Here is an 18,926-nt window from a genome sequence, read left to right on the forward strand (position 1 = left end):
GGGACCTAGGAAGGGAAGAGCAAGGTGCAGGCAGTACCTGGGCATGAGTTGCTTGCCAGGCAGAGTACCACTTCTAGCCATTTAATTCATTTATTTGGTTTTCATTTGCAGGTTTCATTTACAGGTAGCCTGGGCTACCCTCCACGGCTGGGATGACAGGGTACACTTGCTGCTTCTCCGGGGCAGCAGCTCAAGGTCCCCACACACCCCATTTCACTCAAGTGCTCCCAGCCTAACCTACGGTGGCTTCAAGGCCCCCAACCCATGGGGCTGCTGTACAGGCTGCAGGGCTCAGTGGCAGGTGCTGACTGAGTGGGAGACCCTGGACACTGCACTAGGGAGCTGACCAGGCTAACAATGGCTCCACAGGTACAGAGAAGGCAGAGTAGGGGTACACCGAAGGCATATGTTGAGGCCCCACTGAACACGAGCAGAGTCATCCCATGGGCTAGGCCTCAATGAAGGAGAGAAAAGCAAGTGTCCTGTGCAGCCACAACATCCTGCCTAAGCGCACGGGGCCAGTGACCATCAACTAGTCCTCACACCTGGCAGCCATCAGTGCTGGGCTCTGTTGCAGAGGTGTGCACTGTGTCTGGCTTCAGAGTTTGTTTCGTGTCAGAATGGGGCTGTAGTTTCTTTTAGGGTAGTATGCCCTGTGCATCATCAAGACCCTCTGAATGGACCCTACTAGACAAAGCCAGCAGCTGCCTATGGCCTCTGATAGCACCTGGTAGGTGTGGCAGTGGTTTACAGAGGTATCCTCTCAAGGACTGCAGACACAAGGCTCCAGATGCCGCTGCCTCACTTCCCATGGGTCCTCCTGTCCCAGCAGCCATTGCCCCCGATACAGCTGCTCTCTTCACTGGCCCAGGGCATCAGCGCTCCCCGAAGATGTTGCTTCCATGGTAACCTGGCATGGGTGTTTCAGGCCCTAGCTCCACGCACTGAGCAGGCTAGTGGCAGAAACAGTGGCCCCAGGCCCTGACTCCAGTGGTGACACCCACACCCCAGCGGCTCGCACAAACAACCGGGTGGTACTGACCTGGGGTGTCTGGGAGCAGTGCAGGGGCAGCAGGCTGTGGAGCGGGGGGCCTGTCCTCGGGGGGCCTGTCCTCAGGGGGCCGCTCTCTGTCCCTGTGCTTCTTGGACTTCCTCTTGGGTCGGCTATGACTGTGTGAGGAGCCGGCAGGCCGCTCAGGCTGGGTGAAGTCCGTCAGCAAGGGCAGGCTGAGGTGAGAGGCTGGGGCTGGCGTGGTCTCCTGGTGCTTGTAGTCCTGGGCACTGTGGCCTAGGTCATTACTGACATCAGCCAGGGGGTCGTGGGTCCGTGGGGGCTCCAGCCGTGGGGGCAGATGGCTAGAACTGAAGGTGTCCGTGGGGGTGGGCCTCAGGGTGGGCAGCATGGTCTCGTGGCCATTGGGGGTGCCCAGTTTGCCATTCAGGGTGGGCTGTGCTCGCTGTGTGAAGTGCGAGATCCGGGGCTTCTTGCTGGCCAGGGGGTCAATGAAGTCTGTGGACTGTGGCCGTTTCTGAAAAGTGAGCAGAGAACTAGTAACCACCATCAGGGCCTGCTGTGGCCGCATGGGGGCGCCCGTACACAGCTGGCCACACACAAGGGAAGGCGGTCCCTCCACACAGGTGCCTGCCCTGATTGGGCAGTGACAGGAGGAGAGCAATGCCACTCACAGGCATTCTGCAGATACATGGCTGTGGGCACAGGAAGGTAAAGGGACAAGATGGGGGCACGTGGCCACCCAGACAGACACTCCCCGCCCCTGAAGAAAGCAATCCCCTAAGGGAGCATGGCTTAGGCAGTGGGCACTGACACACAGGACTGTGGGGCACCGATGGAGACCCCACACTCATCTACCCCCAGGCGTGCGGGTACCTGAGAGGGTGAGGCTGAGCGCCCATGCTCCTGGGGTGGGCTGGAGGCAGTGGCGTCGGAGATGGCACTCTGCGGCTGGCACAGCTTCCTGTAGAAGGGTGGCAGAGGCATCACAGTGGTACTGCCACCGTGCCCTGGGGACTGTGGCTACCCAGAGGGCCAGATTCCCAGAGCCAGACCTGGGCTGTATGCAGCACGGATGCCCGGCACAGCCAATCTGGGTCCTCAGGGAGGACTCCTACTCTGGCACGTGGAGGTGTGGCCGTCAGCACCTGGGACCCCCTAGCACAAAGGCCATCCTGTGTGTTAGCTGTGACCTTGTATGTGGTACTGCTATGCACAAGGCACTACCCTCACTCCCACCCTGAACTGGTCCTGAGCGCCCAATGGCTCATCGCTCATCACAGGGGAAATGGCATTAGAAGTGATGACTAGAACCACTCACACAGGTGAAGTATGCCCTTGCCTGTGGGCCAGCAAGAGGCCCAGTGTGGATGCTTCAGCACTCGGGGTGCAGGTCACCCCTGACAATGGGCACACACTTGTCAGCGCAGCACTAGGGGAGGGTGGAGACAGGGCAGGTCAGGAGTTAAGACACGCTTGTCTCTCTAAGACCCTGGCTAAAACAAGCAAAGAAGCCGGGCGCTGGTGGCACACGCCTTTAATCCCAGCACTCGGGAGGCAGAGCCAAGCGGGTCTTTGTGAGTTCGAGGCCAGCCAGAGTAAGCTGGTGTCCCTAAACTTGAGGAATCAATAGCAATCTCTCAGTGAGAAATCACTCAAGAACCAATTAGCTGCTCCACTCCCAGCACCAGTGCCCAGGGGAAGCATTTAATTACTGTGCCACTCTCTTGGAGTCTGCCTCTGTAGGCCCAAGAGGCTCATTAGAAGCCACTGGGACATGGATGGGACACCCCGGCCCAGAGGAGCCTGCACTGTTGGGGACAGCTATGATCCAGAGCCATCTGTCAGGCTGTGGCCTGTCCAAGGCCTGAGGCTGGTGGTGGGGAGGGCTGGTGTTGGGGAGGCTGGCGGTGGGGGGGGCTGGCGGGGGGGGGGCTGGCGGTGGGGGGGGGCTGGAGGGGGGGGGGGGCTGGCGGTGGGGGGGGCTGGAGGGGGGGAGGGCTGGCGTTGGGGAGGGCTGGCGTTGGGGAGGGCTGGCGTTGGGGAGGGCTGGTGTTGGGGGGGCTGGTGTTGGGGAGGGCTGGCGGTGGGGGGGCTGGTGTTGGGGAGGGCTGGTGTGGGGGGGGCTGGAGGGGGGGCTGCTGCCGCCCAAGTTTACACAGGACCTTACCGCGTGAGCACTCGCTTCAGCAGCTGCTGGTCACCCTCCGAGTAGCCAGGCCAGTCCTTCTGTACATCTTTGTACATGCAGTCCCTCAGCGTGCACGTGCCGTCTTTGGGGTTTACACTGGCCACCTGCAGGATACCCAGGTGTCACTGAGGCAGTCTGGGGTGGTGAATGCTTGGAATGACTCTATAGCGACATGGGTGAGGATGGCACCTGTGTACTCACCCTATCCCATCTCAGCTTCCCTGGGCTTGACCACCGGTCACACAGAAGGTTTAGATTGTCTTTTGGATGAGGGACAGCATGCCATCCGTATACCCATAGCCCCTCACAAGCCTCCACCCCTTTCAGATTGGTGACCACCAGCCAGTTCTCTCTCGCTCATCCCAGGCTGTCTGTCAGCTGAGGCTCAGGGCATCTCATCAGAGGGGCCTGAAGGGGCCAAGGCTGGGCTACAGAGGGAGGCATATGAACACACCAGACATTCGGCTGTACCAAGACCATTAGCCTGTGAGTACTCTGAGTTCTGCTGCCACTTGAAAGGAGTGGGGTTTGGAGATATAGCCTTGCCTTGTAGCCCAGGCTGGCTCTGAGCTTACAATTGCTTGTCTTAGGATCCTGGGATCACGAGTGTGCTAGCATGCCAAGCTGGCAGGGCCTTTTATTGGCTGAGTGATTGTCACTTCATGATAGCATTGAGCTTTCAATGGTGTACTGCCATGGCCTCTACTCACAGCTTCTCCACAGCACGGACACATATCCCCATACACAGGCTCTTCCATGATGGCATGTGTCTGACCATCTACTACTGCTAGCATCCCGCCCTAGGGCAGACTTCTGGCTTTCTTGGTCTGTCTACCCACCTGGACTGCCATGCCTGTGCTAAAGGCTCCTCAATGCAGTGCTCAGGGCCTCTGCTGACCTTGGAAGGCTATAGAGGACCATTCTCAAACCTGTGGGATTCTGCTACCCCACAAGATACATCATCCATTCCAAGTGCAGCTAATAGGGCTGGTTACATGAGAGAGGCCTGGGAACCGCATGTTGCACCTGTGTGCACTCCACAGTCTCTACTGATTCCAGAGCTTTCTGTGAGACTCTTTAAAAAAAAAAAAAAAAAAAAAAAAAAAAAATTTATTTATTTGCATTGGTGTTTGCCTACAAGTGCGCCTGTATAGAGTGTTGGATTCCCTGGAACTAGAATTATAGACAGCTGTGAGCTGCCACATGGATGCTGGGAACTGAACCCAGATCCTCTGGAAGAGCAGCCAGTGCTCTTAACCACTGAATCATCTCTCCAGCCCCTTTTTGTGAGACTCTTGATAGTATGTTGTTACCCAGAGCACAGGGGCTAGGTCAACCCCAATCCATCTTTATGCTGTTCCCCAAGGCCTGGCTGATGCTGGCAAATTGATTATCTTTTTAAATTTTACATGTGTGGGCATTTTGCCCACATGTGTGTGTCTGCACCATGTGCATGCCTGGTGCCTATGGGGACCAGAAGAGGGTGTCAGATCCCCTGAAACTGGAGTTACAGTTGTGAACCAACACATGAGTGCTGGGAATGGAACCTGTGTCCTCTGCAAGAGCAGCCAGTGCTCCTAACCACTGAGCCATCTCACCAGGCCTTTGAATGTGTTTTTCAGTTATTAGGGTGGGAAATGCTGTGACTGAACTCAAGTTACCAGATTTGCATCACCAGACAGCAAGCTCCTTTCCCCACTGAGCAATATCATCACCCTTGGCTGGTGGCTGGAAGTCAGCACCAGGGGTCACCTTGCAGAGCCCCAGAAAATACCGTGGGTGGGAACAGCAGGAAGGCACAGCCCAGGTGTGAACAGTGCAGGGCTAATAGCAGCCACAGACACAGCTCTGAGCAGGTTTCCAGGTGGTGGCTACCTGCCAAAATTGTGCTCCAACACCATACAGGTCCGTGGGTACTGCCTGCTAGGAAAGCACCGAGGACATGTCCACAACTCCAGGAGGCTAGGCCTGAGACCACCTTAGAGTCAGGAAGCCTGGAGAACTGTTTTCCCAACGCTCAGTGCATGTGTGGTCAGGCTGGTCTGTACTCACCTGCTGCAGCAGGCTGTCCAGGGTGTCCTTGTCCGCCTGTGTCAGCCCATCCTTCTGTAGCCGCAGTAGCAGCTCAGCCTTCCTGTAGGGCCTCAGGGCCAGGAGGTGCAGTACCCGGTCTTGGAAGGGCCTTTGTACCACACTGTTGGCTCCGCTCCCACCACTCTTTCTGATGGCACTTGCCAGGTTGATGGGGGTGGCCCGCTTCCGGGAGGGCACCGCATCGGCTGCCCCTGGCGCTGGCTTCCGGAACTGAACCTTTTTGCCTGCAATTAGAGCTTGGGTGTCAGGGTGCAGTGGGCAGCCATACATCATGCCACAGAGGGTGCAGCAAGTTTAACACTCAGAAACAGCATCAGGGTCCACAGCAAAGCAAGCAGTAGGCAACAGAAGAGAGGTAGGGGAAGAGACTGTGCAACTGAGTGTGTAGGCATCTTGCCACAGCCCAAAGACAGAAGGCACCGGGGGATGACATGTCCCAGCCTGTGGAGTTAGGAAAGCCAACCACCATGGGATATGTGAAATCGGAGCCCTAGCCTGCAGGCACAGGGGCCTTGTAGCACAGGTGCCCTGCAGGAGCCCCAAGCCCAACTCTGCTTGCTTCTGCAGCTTTAAAGGCAGAGACCTGGATGCCTGTGGCTGAACTGCATCCTCACCCTACTGGGCTTCCTGCGGGCATCAGGAGGCCATCCTGAGCAAACCCAGCACTCAGAGGCCTTCAGCCAGGAGAACTCCCTTCACAATCTGGTTCAGTCTGGTATGGAGACAGGGTCTCACTATGTAGCCCAGGCTATCGACTCACAATCCTCCTGCCTCAGCCTCCTGGGTGCTGAGATGACAGGTATGCCCATTAGTTAAAAGTCACCATGGTTCTATAACAAGGTATGACAAAATGAGGTTGATAACCAAATTGTGTCCATAGGACCACAGATTCATTCACATGTATGCAGACCCCATCTTTACCTTGAGAGTGCCTCTGCCACCAGGGACAGCACAAAGCCCCAATACCACAGGAACACAGGACGATGCCCAGCTGTGCTCGCTTGACTCAAGTCCTACCAAAGCTGCCCCACTGCAAGTGTGTGGAGTTGGGGAGAAGCAATGTGAAATTCCAACTCTTATTTTTTAGAGATGTGCTTGTTTTTATATGTAGAGTGTTTTGCCTGTGTGCATGTCTGAGCCCATGTGTGCAGGGGCCAGTAGAGGGCGCTAGATCACCTGGAACTGGAATTACATTTGTGAGCAGCCACCTGGAACTAAACCTGGGTCCTTCCTCCACTGAGCCATCTCTCCACCTCCCCTCCCCACCCGCCAAGACAGTCTCCCGTGGACCAGGCTAGCCTCAAACTCAGCAGCAAAGGCCACAAGGCCTCAGCCCTGCACCAAGACTACAAGCACCTATGGAGGCTGAGCTCCTGACAAAGTCTCCCTGGGAGGAGCACACCAACTAACACCTGTTAGTGACGTCACACAGGCCGAGCAGGCTGCACTGTGTTTTAGGAATACATACATTACCACACAAATAAAAACATCATACAGCAAGACGAGGCCCTTCCCTCCTCCCTGGTAATGCCTGATGCTGACCCATTCATTGCTGGATTGTTCTCATGAGGCCAAGTCCACCCACCTCCCAGTCTGTAGCTGTGGCCACAGTGCCCTTTGGAGGAGGCTGGGGACAGCTGGAGAACAAAGTAGGGCCTTGACGTATCCATAGCCCTGCACTTCTCTGATGAAGGTCCCCAAGGCCCCAGACTGGGAGAGGGTGGCTGACCCAGGGCTCTGTAGCCACAGCCCCTACCTTCCGACACCCTCCGACATGGACATGTGGACAGACCCCACCCTGCCTAGAGCAGAGCGTGACCAGGCTCCTGCCCCGGCATGCTACCTGCCACTCACCCATGTAGCGGCCTCCAGCCTTGATGACAATGGCACTTCGGCTCCGAGTCTCCTCCTCCGCCTGCGCCATGCTCTGCCGGGCTTTCTGATAGGAGTCATCGGTGGCGCACACAGTGACCTTATCCCGGATGCTGCCCAGACAGTCCAGGTGTACATCCCCGTGGCTGTAGAACAAGAGGAAGTATCACCATCAGGGTGCCAACTGAGCCATGCCATGCCAGCCTGGGGTACTACAGGGAGAGGCGGCAGTCTAGTGGTGGCAGTTCTGGGGTCCCTAGGGGCCTGAGGCAGGCAGCCTTACCTGGAGACATACTGCTGGATGCAATCAAAGCTGCCCTGAGGGCTATCTCGGCCAATGTTGGAGAGGTAGAAGGAGAAGGCCCGTACCTCGTCAGGGCAGTCAGGCTGGGGTATGGAGATGTGCTGTGGGGAGAGGGGTTGTCACTGTGGTCCTTGGTATGGGGAGGCTGCGGCGCAAGCCAGCACTCACTCCCCACAGACATCATGCAATGGTTGCCAATGTGCAACCTGCACAGCAGGACATGAGTATCTTCCTCTGTGGCACCTCCTGACATAAGGGACAGGATGGCAACTCATCCCCACACTCTTGTCAGACTCAGGCCACAGAGGAGCTCACCCTAACCACTGACCTCTGGGGAGGCCATTAGTATGGGGTGTCACTCAGATTCCCCATGTCAATGGGGTTGCCCTGACTTGGGGCACCCATGAAGGTCAAAATGCACCCAGCTACCACGGCAGCCAACAGGACGGCTTGCACTCCTGCCAGCATGTGTCTGCAGACAGACACAGTGTGCATTCTATCCTATGCCCTGCGTGGCTCTGCAACCAAACCTAAAAGGTCCTATTGCCTGTGTCTGCTTTAATGCAAATGTGGGTTTTTGTTTTGTTTTTGTGTGTGTTTTTTATGGAGACACAGTTTCTCTATGTAACAGCTCTCATTATCCTAGAACTCACTATGTAGACCAGGCTGGCCTTGAACTCACCAATATCCACCTGCCTCTGACCTCTGGAGTGCTGGGATTAAAGGTGTGTGTCACCACCACTGCCTAGCTCAAATGTGTTTGTTTTTGGAGACAGGGTCTCCAGCCTAGCTCAATCTAAAATTCACAATGTGGCCCAGGCTGACCTTGAACTCCTGACTGTCCTGCCTCCACTTCCTCAGGGCCAGGATGACAGGTGTGTACTACACCTGGTTTGCTTGGCAACTGGGGATGAACTCAGGGCCTCCGGAATGCTGTAGACAAGTACTGTACCTACTGAACCCTAGCTCCAGCCCTGGAATGTTTTCATCAGGTCTAAAGAGGGAAAGAGTGGCCTGCACCTAGCATCTGAGACTCCTGCCTCTCACAACTCACCCAGGGTGTAAGGTGTGCACACTCAACATCACAAGCACATGGCCTCATATGTGTATGCACAATACTACACATATGCATACACACCCTTACACTCCTCACACATGTGCACATACCTCCACCCCCACCCCCTGCCGGCTCTCCAGCCTGTAAGGAGCCATGAAAGCAACACCAAGACTCATGCCATTTGCCAAGGTCCCAACTGTGGCTTTTGCTCTCTACTGAATGGCGACAAGAAGTGGCTACCTGGCTGTAGGCTCAGGGAACTGCAAGGGACTTCTGAATGGGCCCAGTATGTGGAGCCTCCATGCCACCTGTCCTCAACACGTATTCCTAGCTTAGGCTGTAGCTGAGACATTCCCTTGGCACAAGCCCTGAGTTACATGTGGCTGATGTTACAGCCAATGACAGCTGGGCTCCTTGTACATGCCCATACAAGGGATGGCAGCCTGGGCTCAAGATCCTGTAGTACACAGACCATGGAAGGGTCTCATGTGGGTCCCATGTGCTACTCAGTGCTGGAGGTTCAGACTGAGCCTGCACAGAGGGCCAAGGAGGGGGTTCTGCATCTCCGGGGACAGGGAATACAGGGTGCTGGAGCCATGTCATGTAGTCCAGGGTGGAAGTGATGGGCAGGGAAGCTACTCAGAGCCAGTGTAGGGCATGAGGCCAGGGATCAAAGGTCCAGGGTTGCTGGATCTGCCTCAGTGAATGCTTCAGTTGCCCAGGGTGGTGCCCAATGTGTAGCTCAGAGCCTGCTGGCATCTCAGATGGCAGGGAGTGCAGCTGGCACTTCTAACTTCTAGGTAGGTCTCAGCTTGGCTCTAGGTTGTCTGAGGTGTGCAGGTGGCCTACGTTCAGCATGTGCAGGCACAGAGCCTATCGAGGTGGGTGAAGCCCACTCTAGAGTGCCTGAAGGCCATCCTGCTGGTCAGAGGCACAGCTACCAGGGGCACTGGCATCACCCCAAATCCGTTTAGCTCTCCCTGTAATCCTGGCTCAAGATGATCTGTATGAGGGGAAGGGTCTTCCATAGGAACTAAGTTGGGTGGCAGGCTAACAGCTGAGAAATGTCTTAAGCAATGTTTTCTCAGTTTAAAACAACATAAAGGGCCACGCGGTGGTGGTGCACACCTGTAATCCCAGCACTTGGGAGGCAGAGGCAGGCGGATCTCTGTGAGTTCCAGGAAAAGGCTCCAAAACCACACAGAGATATAAGGAGAAGACCAGGGCACAGGCTGGCTGCTGTGGATATCGCTCTGTGTAAATAAAGTTCTGATTGGCCAGTGGCCAGGCAGGAAGTATAGGCAGGACAAGAGAGAAGAGAATTCTGGGAAGTAGAAGGCTGGAGAGACACTGCCAGCCGCTGCCATGAGAAGCAACATGTAAAGACACTGGTAAGCCACAAGCCACGTGGCAAAGTATAGACTAACAGAAATGGGTTAATTTAAGATAGAAGAAGTAGATAACAAGCAGCCTGCCACAGCCATACAGTTTGTAAGCAATATCAGTCTCTATGTGCTTTCTTGGTTGGGTCTGAGCGACTGTGGGACTGGCGGGTAAGAGGGATTTGTTCTGACTGGGCCAGGCAGGAAAACTCCAACTACACTCGGGTTTGAGTTTTATTAATAAGACCTTTTAAGTTTCCTACTACAACTGGCACCCAACGTGTTGGCAAGAGTTTCCACCTAAAACCTGAAAAAAAAAGATCCTAAGACGGAGCTAAAAACAGCTTCCTAATTGTCTCTCTCAAGTTAGCGGCAGCCTGCCAGTTTGAGCTACTATGGCGGGTTCCTGGCGTGTGCGTCTGACCTGCAGTGTGGTGGGAATGAGGAATCTACAAGAAACACTTTACTCTGCTGCATGGTGGATTTAGCCTTTGCTAGTTAAAAAAAAAAAAGTTTCTGGGCTATGCACTACTTTGATAGAACTCCTTCTGATAGTTGATGGTACACATGGCTCCAGACCCAGACCCAGAGCTGGCGGTAAACTGTACCACCGCCATGTTGGGAAGCTGAGGTGGGCGGAGCCAGCAGCCACAGCGGCATTTCAGTCTTACAAAGATGGATATTACACAGAGAATCTGGTTTGTATTGTCTTTGGGATTTTTAACTACAAAAAACAATTTGATCATAAAAGCTGTTGAGTTAAACAAATATGTAAATTTTAAAGACACCTTGACTTCAAAATTTGGATATAAGGATATGTTGCTTTGGAAAGGAGTCTCTGCTTTTGTTTCCACAGAAAGCCAGAGGCTGTGGATTTGTTCCAGATTAAGATACATCAGGTTTGATCAGCCAAGACCACCTGAAAGGTCTCCAATGACACCATGGCCCAGATGATCTGACATCCAGAATGGTTTCAAGGCAACTGGCTCAGAGGTTCACCCTAATGGACTACTCTATAATCCTAAAATTTTCTTTGTGTCCCCATAAGATACAGCGCCCCCCTCCAGCAGGAAGAAGTACGAGAAACTACGCCCACATTCCCAAAATTATCAAGCTGGCTTTGGAGATGGAATTGGCTCACTCCTTCTCTAAACCCAGACATATTGCTAAAAAAAAAGGTTAAGAGATTCTTATGTCCCAAATCAGAAGAGCCCTCTGGTGTGGGACAGAGAAAAACCAATATTTTTCTTTAAAGCAGGTTGATTATAAATGCGATCTCTTTTTAAAGAAGAAAAAGGGAATATGATATAGATATAATAGGATGAAAGGGTAGATTAATGAACTTACTTCTAAAGAGCAACAACTTGTTTAAAATGTTTTACATTGGTATAGATTTTAGTCTATTGATACAAACTTAAAGTTAATTTTGTTGTACTGTGTGCATATTTCTACTCATGTTTAAGGTATTATGTTTGTATAGCTCATTTTAAATTGTAATCGATAATTAAAAATAGATTAATAATTAGTCATCTATGATAATCATACTCGTAGCCATGTTAGTTAAGTCTTCTAGATATACATAGACATATTTCAGATAGATAGGTAATCTTCAAATACTTCAAAGACCTACAGAATATGGCATTTAAAATACTTTTAAAATTTATACTTTCTGGCCAGTGAGACATGTCTGCTCCTGGCAGCACCGATTTACTTCAGAGAGGAGGATGGGCATTGAAGACACTTCATATGGAGTTTATCTTCACCTTGGCAAAAATAGCCATTTGGGCAAGAAACTGTTCTTGCCTGGACTGCTCGATCAACTGGACATGCAGGACCCATAGAAAGATGACCACTGAACTTTGCTTGACAAAATGGTCCTTCAGGCTCCTGCTTCACAGAGGAAACTGACAGACATTCTACAGGACACTGAGAGAAGTGACCGAGACTCTAGCCCTGTGGGCTGAAGACAAATGCCCCAACTTTACAAAGGAACATTAGGTGACTGTCCAGGCTGCCAGCTGTCTCTGTCTACCCTACAAGACTCCCGAAAGTTGCTTTCATCCCTATCCCAGGTTCTCAGATAATATTATATCCTTCTGAGGTCTTTGATGTGGTTGAAGACTAGATAGTTATAATTTCCTCAGTTATGATACAAGATAAGTTAGATATAAAACCTAAGACTCACAAACATAAGATAGGATATCCTCTTTAATATTGTAACTGTAATTCTTGCTTGATAATTGTTTTGTTATATGTAATTGTACTATGTAAAAGTTAAAACCTTCCTTAAAAAAAAAAAAAAGAAAAAAGAAAAGGGGAAGTGCTGTGGATATCGCTCTGTGTAAATAAAGTTCTGATTGGCCAGTGGCCAGGCAGGAAGTATAGGCAGGACAAGAGAGAAGAGAATTCTGGGAAGTAGAAGGCTGGGGAGACACTGCCAGCCGCCGCCATGAAAAGCAACATGTAAAGACACTGGTAAGCCACAAGCCATGTGGCAAAGTATAGACTAACAGAAAGTCTTTAAATAGACAGGACGCACAGAAGTAGGTCTCTTGCGGAGAGGAAGAACGGCAGAAGCAGTGAAGGGTAAGGTTTTCCGCTTTTGCTCTGACCTCTTGGTTTTTAACTCTGCAATCGGTTCTGTGTTTCTTATTTAACAAGCCGGATACATCTACAGCTGGCCACACCAGCTACTCAGTAGGATGAGGCAGGAGGATTCTCAGTATAAGACCAATTCTGGGTAATGCAGCTAGATGCTGTCTCAAAATAAAAGTAAAAGCAGGGCGAGAGAGACTGCTTTAGCATGGAGAGCACTTGCACAGGGCCTGGGCTCAGGTTCCAACACCTACATGGTGGCTCTCGGCCACCAGTCCCAGGGCATGCAAAGCTTTCTTCTATCTCAGCAGGCACTGAGCACGTAGTGCACAGACGGACATGCAGGAAAATTAGGGAAAAAATAAAAAGATGTTGTGGGATATTTGTACATTGTGTGAAGATATATTGCTGGGATTGCTGTAAGAAAGCTTAATGGCCAACAGCTAGGCAAGAGGTAGGGTGGGACTTCGGGGCAGGGAAAGAGGAAGTAGGAGATGAATCTAGGTGCAAGAGAGACACACAGAATGGGACAGAGGTAAAAGCCATTTGGTAGAATGTAGATTAATAAAAATATGGGTTAATTTAAGTTATAAGAGCTAATTAGCAACAAGCCTAAGCTAAAGACAAAGCTTTTTTTTTTTCCATAATGAATAATAAGTCTCTGTGTTGTTATTTGGGAGCTGGCTGGTGGGACAAAGAAAGACTCATTACATGTGGTGCCCAACCTCTGGGCATGTATTTCTACAGAGGGCCTGAGAAATCTTAAAAACAACAACAAAAAATGGAGATGGCTTCCTAGTGACCCAATACCACAGCGATCACTTAAGCAGCCCACTTGCGAAGTAGAAGCAATGCTGGCTCAGCAATTCTCAGAGCTGGGGCAGGGAAAGTCTGCTTCAGGTTGGTGCTGCGGGCATAAGGCTCGGCTAGGGACTACCCACGCAGCAGGTGTAGGGCTTGGCTCACGTGGTCAGAGAAGGCGGCAGGGCACAGTAAAACGGTCCAGACTGAGAAAACCTCTAAGTACAGTAAAAATGGGATAATCATAGAGAAAATAATTTAGAAATAATAAACCATCTTTAAAGAAAGAATAAAGTAATATAAAAAGAATAAAGCACGTAAAGATGGGAAATGTCTGGATCCTGTATGGTGTTTTGTCAACTTAGAAAGTTTTCACATGTACAAAAGCAACAGCTGCTACCAGACACTGGATCATGGAAACTGCTATTACACCAACCTGTTGTTTTAAGAGTGTCTTCACGTCAGAATGCAAGTCAGAAAATGTGTAGCACTTGGAGAGAGGTTATGCCTTTGTTTCTACAAACAGAACAAATGTTTTGGTTCTCCTCAAAATTAATGAAGAACAGCTTTGACTATAGGAGACCTCCTGAAAATCTTGACTGTAGACATGAAAAAAGAAACCAACAGGACATTGGGTTGGGGATTTAGCTCAGTGGTAGAGCGCTTGCCTAGCAAGCACAAGGCCCTAGGTTCGATCCTCAGCTCAAAAAAAAAAAAAAAAAAAAAAAAAGACTACAGGACAGGTGAAGTATATGCCGATCCCCTGACATCAGCTCGGAGACTGGATGAGACATGGTAAATTTTGTTGGCTACAGAGTCCCTATGACTTATTATTACATGCCATCCTTTCATATGGCATGGATAGAGGTTTGGTTATACCGCCCAAACAGACTTATGAAGTTAACATGCCTTTTACCTGCTCAAACATAGAACAAAAACCATCTTTAACTGACTTGTGCACACTGCACTTTCCATACTAGTGTTATGTATGTAGATATGTATCTTACCTTTAAAAGTTTGTGCGTTTTCAGAAAAAGGACCAAACACCAATAAAGACAAATAGCCTAAGTGATCCAGCCTCTCAGAATGCCTCTTATCACATTTTCTTCAAAATCCTGCATCCAGAACAACTTCAAAACTCCTAGCTGAGATGGTGCAGCCTCACAGACTACTCCAGCCAGGACTTCAGATGAGCCCTGCACTTTCCTATCATACAGAGACTGATACAGCCAGTTCTCCCAGGACTCGTCTCAATTTCCTCAGGGTCCCCTGAAGATGCCTTCATCCTCAGACAAAAGGAAGAAGTCTAGAGAACACAACACCCACATTTTGTGGAGGTGGGTGGATGGCTTTTGGTTGTTCAATGGATTGTGGATGTTTGTCATTGTTTAGGGGGTTGGTTGAAGGTTGTTACTGGATATGGTAAGAGAGGAAACTAAGCAAGAGAGGTTAGATTCAAGGATCTCGTTCTGAAAAGAAAAAAGGGAGATATAGGAATGATAGGATAAAGGGCTGGATTACTGAATCTACTTTAAAAAGCAACTATTAATCTCAAATATTTTACAATGGTATGGATTTCTGTATATTGACACAAACTTAAAGTTATTTTTGTTATACTGTATATATGTTTCTATTCTTGTTTAAGGTATTGCACCCATGCAGTTCATTTAACAATGTAATGTAAATCTCTGGTCCTGAGAGTTATTTTTACAAACTATTTAAGATAATTAAGAAATACAGGTTAGTAGTTAGTCACTAACAAATTTGTGGCCATGTTAGCTATGTTTTCAAGGTCAAACAGAAATATATTTAAGATAGACAGATGGTCCTCAAACATTTCAGAGACCTTCAGAATATGGCATTTAAGATGTTTTAATAACATAAGGCTTTTTGTAACAGTAAGATGTGTCTGTTCCTGGCAATACCAATCTACTTCAAGAAAGAATGATGGGCACCGAAGAACTTCCATATGGTGTTTGCCTTTGCTATGAAAAGCTAGCCACTGGGCAGGAAACTGCCCTTGCCTTCACTGTAGACAGCATGCTGTCCAATTAGACAAGCAGGACACAAAGAAGGTGACTGCGGAGCGTTGTCAAGACAACGTGGGCAGTCCTTCAAAATTTCTGCTTCACTGAAAAGTCTGTCAGATAGTCTAGGCCTGTGGGCCAAGGATGGATGCCCCAAGGTTGCAGAGGAACCTTGGGGTGACTCTCCAGGCAGCTGGATGTCTCTGTCATCTCTTAGTTTTGGAAGTTGTTTGCGCTGCACTTCCTGTTTACTCAGGTAATATTATATCCTCCTCAGGTCTCTGATGGGGTTGAAGACTAGATAGTTATAGCCTTAGAGTTTTCCTTGTTACCAAATTCAGAAAAGAAACTTACATTAGAGATGTAAAGTTTATAAGGTTGAGAAACAAAAAAAGCTTAAGTTGTTTATCTATAAAGATGTTTTAAGGTCTAAAAAGATATTTTTAGGATGGTAATACAAGTTATGATAGAGAATGGTTTAGGTATAGAACTTGGGACTCACTAAGATAGGAAAGATAATATAGTATTTTATCTGAATTTGCCAAATACAAATGGACCAGATATTATAAATGTAACTCTTACCTGATAATTGTTCTCATTGTATATAATTTTACTATGTTAAGAGTTAAAAATCTTTCCTTTTTATTTAGAAAAAAAGGGGGAAATGTTGTGGAATATTTGTACACTATGTGAAGATATATTGCTGTGGTTGTTTTAATAAAGAGCTTAATGGCCAACAGCTAGGCAAGAGGTATAGGCGGGACTTCGGGGCAGGGAAAGAGGAAGTAGGAGATGAATCTAGGTGCAAGAGAGACACACAGAATGGGAGAGAGGTAAAAGCCACATGGTAGAATGTAGATTGATAAAAATATGGATTAAGTTATAACAGCTAGTTAGCAACAAGCCTAAGCTAAAGGCCAAGCCTTCATAAATAATAAGTCTCTGCATCATTATTCGGGAGCTGACTGGAGGGACAGAGAAAGACGTGTGCTGGTTTGAATAGAGCAACCCCACAGGCTCATCTATTGGAATGCTTCGTCACCAGGGGGTGGCTATATTTGATAGGACTAGAAGGGTCAGGGGGTGTGGCCTGTTGGAGGAAGTGTCTCTAGAGTGAGCTGTGAGGTGTCAAAAGCCCAGGCCAGGCCTAGAGCCTCTCTCTCTGCATACAGATCAGAAAGTACAACTCTCACTTCTCAGAACCTTGTCTGCCTGTGTGCCGCTACGCTGAACTCGGCTATGATGAACTAACCTTGTGAAACTGCAGCAAGCCCCCACTTAAATGTATTCTAAGGTGTCTTAGCTGCGGTGTCTCCCCGCAGCTACAGGAGGGTGACTAAGACAGAGCCTGAAGATGTAGCTGACTGGCGAAGCACTTGTCTGGTGGTTGGGGGTGGAAGAATTGCGATGGAGGCGTTCCTATCTGAATACCGCACACATGCCCTCCATGGGGGCTGGAATGACATTCACCCATGAGAGGGCACCCCAAGGATCACTGTGAGATGACCACCCTGCTCTCACACATGGCTTTCTCTGGGTGTCAGGGTCCAGTTGGGGGCCACCCATATGTGGACAGGCCGGAGCCAGTCTGTGCCCACCCTCTTCCACAGCCCATGTGTGTGTCAGGACAGGAAACACTCACTCCTTGGCTTCCTTCAAATCGGATGGATGGTCTCAGTGACACAGAATCCTACAAGAGAACAAAAGGGGAGTTCAATGGATAGAAAGTACACACAGGGTCAGAGCACAAAGCGCATTCAGAGACACAGAAGGTTTTGAAGGATCTGTTAGGGGTTCCAACTGCCAGAACCAAAGTCACAGAAGCAGAGCCTTGAGACATGGGCAGCCAGCACCAGGGAGGGGAGGGCTGGACTCCAGGTCAGGAGCCCTGGATGCTGTTACAGGCCTACTCTCTGGGAGAGGAGGAGGGCAGAGCTCAACACATTGTGGCCTTGATGGAGCAGATCACCCAGTCCCCAGGCCCAGAACACTACCAGTTGTGGGATCCTCCAAACCATGAGCCCAACTGAGGTGCACATCACACATGCCTCCTACTGTTGGGGTGGGGACACCTGTCCAGTCCTTTGGACCCCGTGTCTGTGTAGCAGCTTCTACAGGAAACCTGTATTGAAGGGCTTCAGCCCAGAGCAGGCTGACCACATCGCTCAGCCTCCAATCTGCTCCTCAATCACTGGGTCTAGGCCACCTTCTCTCAAAGATGCTGCTGTCCGCAGGCTCCCACCCCCTCCACTTCTCCACTAGACATCGAGGTGATGCACAGCTGCAGTGCCAATGCCAGAACCAATACCACCAGCTGGCATGGCAGGAGCAGCCAGCCAAGGGGCAGGTGAGACAGGGTGAAGCAGCCTGTGGCCCTACAAATGGCACACAGTTGGACCCCAGGGTGGAGGTAGCGAGGGTCCCTTTGTCTGCAGAGCTCCTCACACCCAGGCCAGCTGCTCAGCTGTATCACAGATACCCCGCATCCCCCCTTTTTTTTCACACAGGTCCATGTACAAGAGGCAGCAAACATGAGGGCCGCTGTGCTAGACACATGTGAGGCCCCCTGCATAGGGGTCATAGGCACACCACAACCCAATCTCCCACCCAGTTAGTGGTGGCATGTCCTCAGTGACAACAAATGACAGATGCTGAGAAGACAACCCACACCCCTGCACAGGACAAAACCACGTATGAACATGCTGTACAGCTGGTAGGGGTGTTTGGTCATGTGTGAAGCTGGGCACACCAGGTGCACACTTGTCACTGAGTCAACCCTGGTACCACCGCACACTTTGGTGTGCCACACTGAGGACAGTGGGAGAATTTACACCCAAAGCTCACGTTTTTGAGATTTAAAGGGCTAGCAACGGGTGGAGCCATCCAGAAGCAGAATGTGAGCTGGCCAATGTGACCTTGGGTCCAATGGCCACAAGCTGCATGAGTGAATCCCAGCTTACGGGAGGATGAGGCAGTATCTGGAGCCATCTTTGGCCATACAGAAAGTTTGAGGCCAGCCTGGGCTATGTGAGACCCTGACTAAAAAATAAAAAAACAAAATCCCTCACCAGCCAGACAGTATGGGAGCCACCTCTGTGCACTGCCTGCCTGTGTGGATGTGGATTAGGGGACGTCCCACTCATTACCCTTCCACTTTCTTTTTTCAAGATTTATCACATGCTTGGATTGTCACTGGAGCCGTGTCTTACCATAAATGAAAAGACAGGCTAAAGGTAGCCTTTGAAAGACACAGAACCACTCGGAGCAAAGGAGACAGGTCAGGTGGCCCTACTGGCTGAACCATCAGTCACTGTGGCCCTGGGCCCGAGGCCTAGAAGGTGCTCAGGAAGAGGAACAGCAAGTACGGCCTGGCCTACATCCGCCATCAGGGCCAAGCTCTCCAGAGGCTGGTGCAGAAGCAGAACATGGGGGTCAACCATGCCACCAGACTTCTGAGGGCCAAGACAAGGACAAGGCAGCAAAGAACACATCCTCCACGACATGCATGGATTCTTGGCGGTGGCAGCCCAAGGTGCCAGCTCTGAGAGTGGCCTTATGGCCACATAGGCACTCCCCCTGCGCTGTAGACTT

The 18,926-nt window shown here is 50.4% G+C and overlaps 1 protein-coding gene across 1 annotated transcript in view; it reads right to left on the reverse strand.

Annotated features, from left to right (window-relative positions):
• The window catches only part of Ell (elongation factor for RNA polymerase II), a 50,681-nt gene that overhangs the window by 2,546 nt on the left and 29,209 nt on the right, over window positions 1–18,926 (reverse strand). The window contains exons 2-8 of the mRNA XM_036166330.1: window positions 16,978–17,025; window positions 7,453–7,574; window positions 7,152–7,315; window positions 5,256–5,521; window positions 3,183–3,307; window positions 1,889–1,976; window positions 1,043–1,529 (exon numbers count right to left, since the gene is read on the reverse strand). Of these exons, the coding sequence (XP_036022223.1) occupies window positions 1,043–1,529; window positions 1,889–1,976; window positions 3,183–3,307; window positions 5,256–5,521; window positions 7,152–7,315; window positions 7,453–7,574; window positions 16,978–17,025 (1,300 nt within the window). The remainder of the gene's footprint in view (window positions 1–1,042; window positions 1,530–1,888; window positions 1,977–3,182; window positions 3,308–5,255; window positions 5,522–7,151; window positions 7,316–7,452; window positions 7,575–16,977; window positions 17,026–18,926) is intronic.

Source organism: Onychomys torridus, chromosome 17, assembly GCF_903995425.1.
Source record: "Onychomys torridus chromosome 17, mOncTor1.1, whole genome shotgun sequence".
Lineage (NCBI taxonomy): Eukaryota > Metazoa > Chordata > Mammalia > Rodentia > Cricetidae > Onychomys > Onychomys torridus.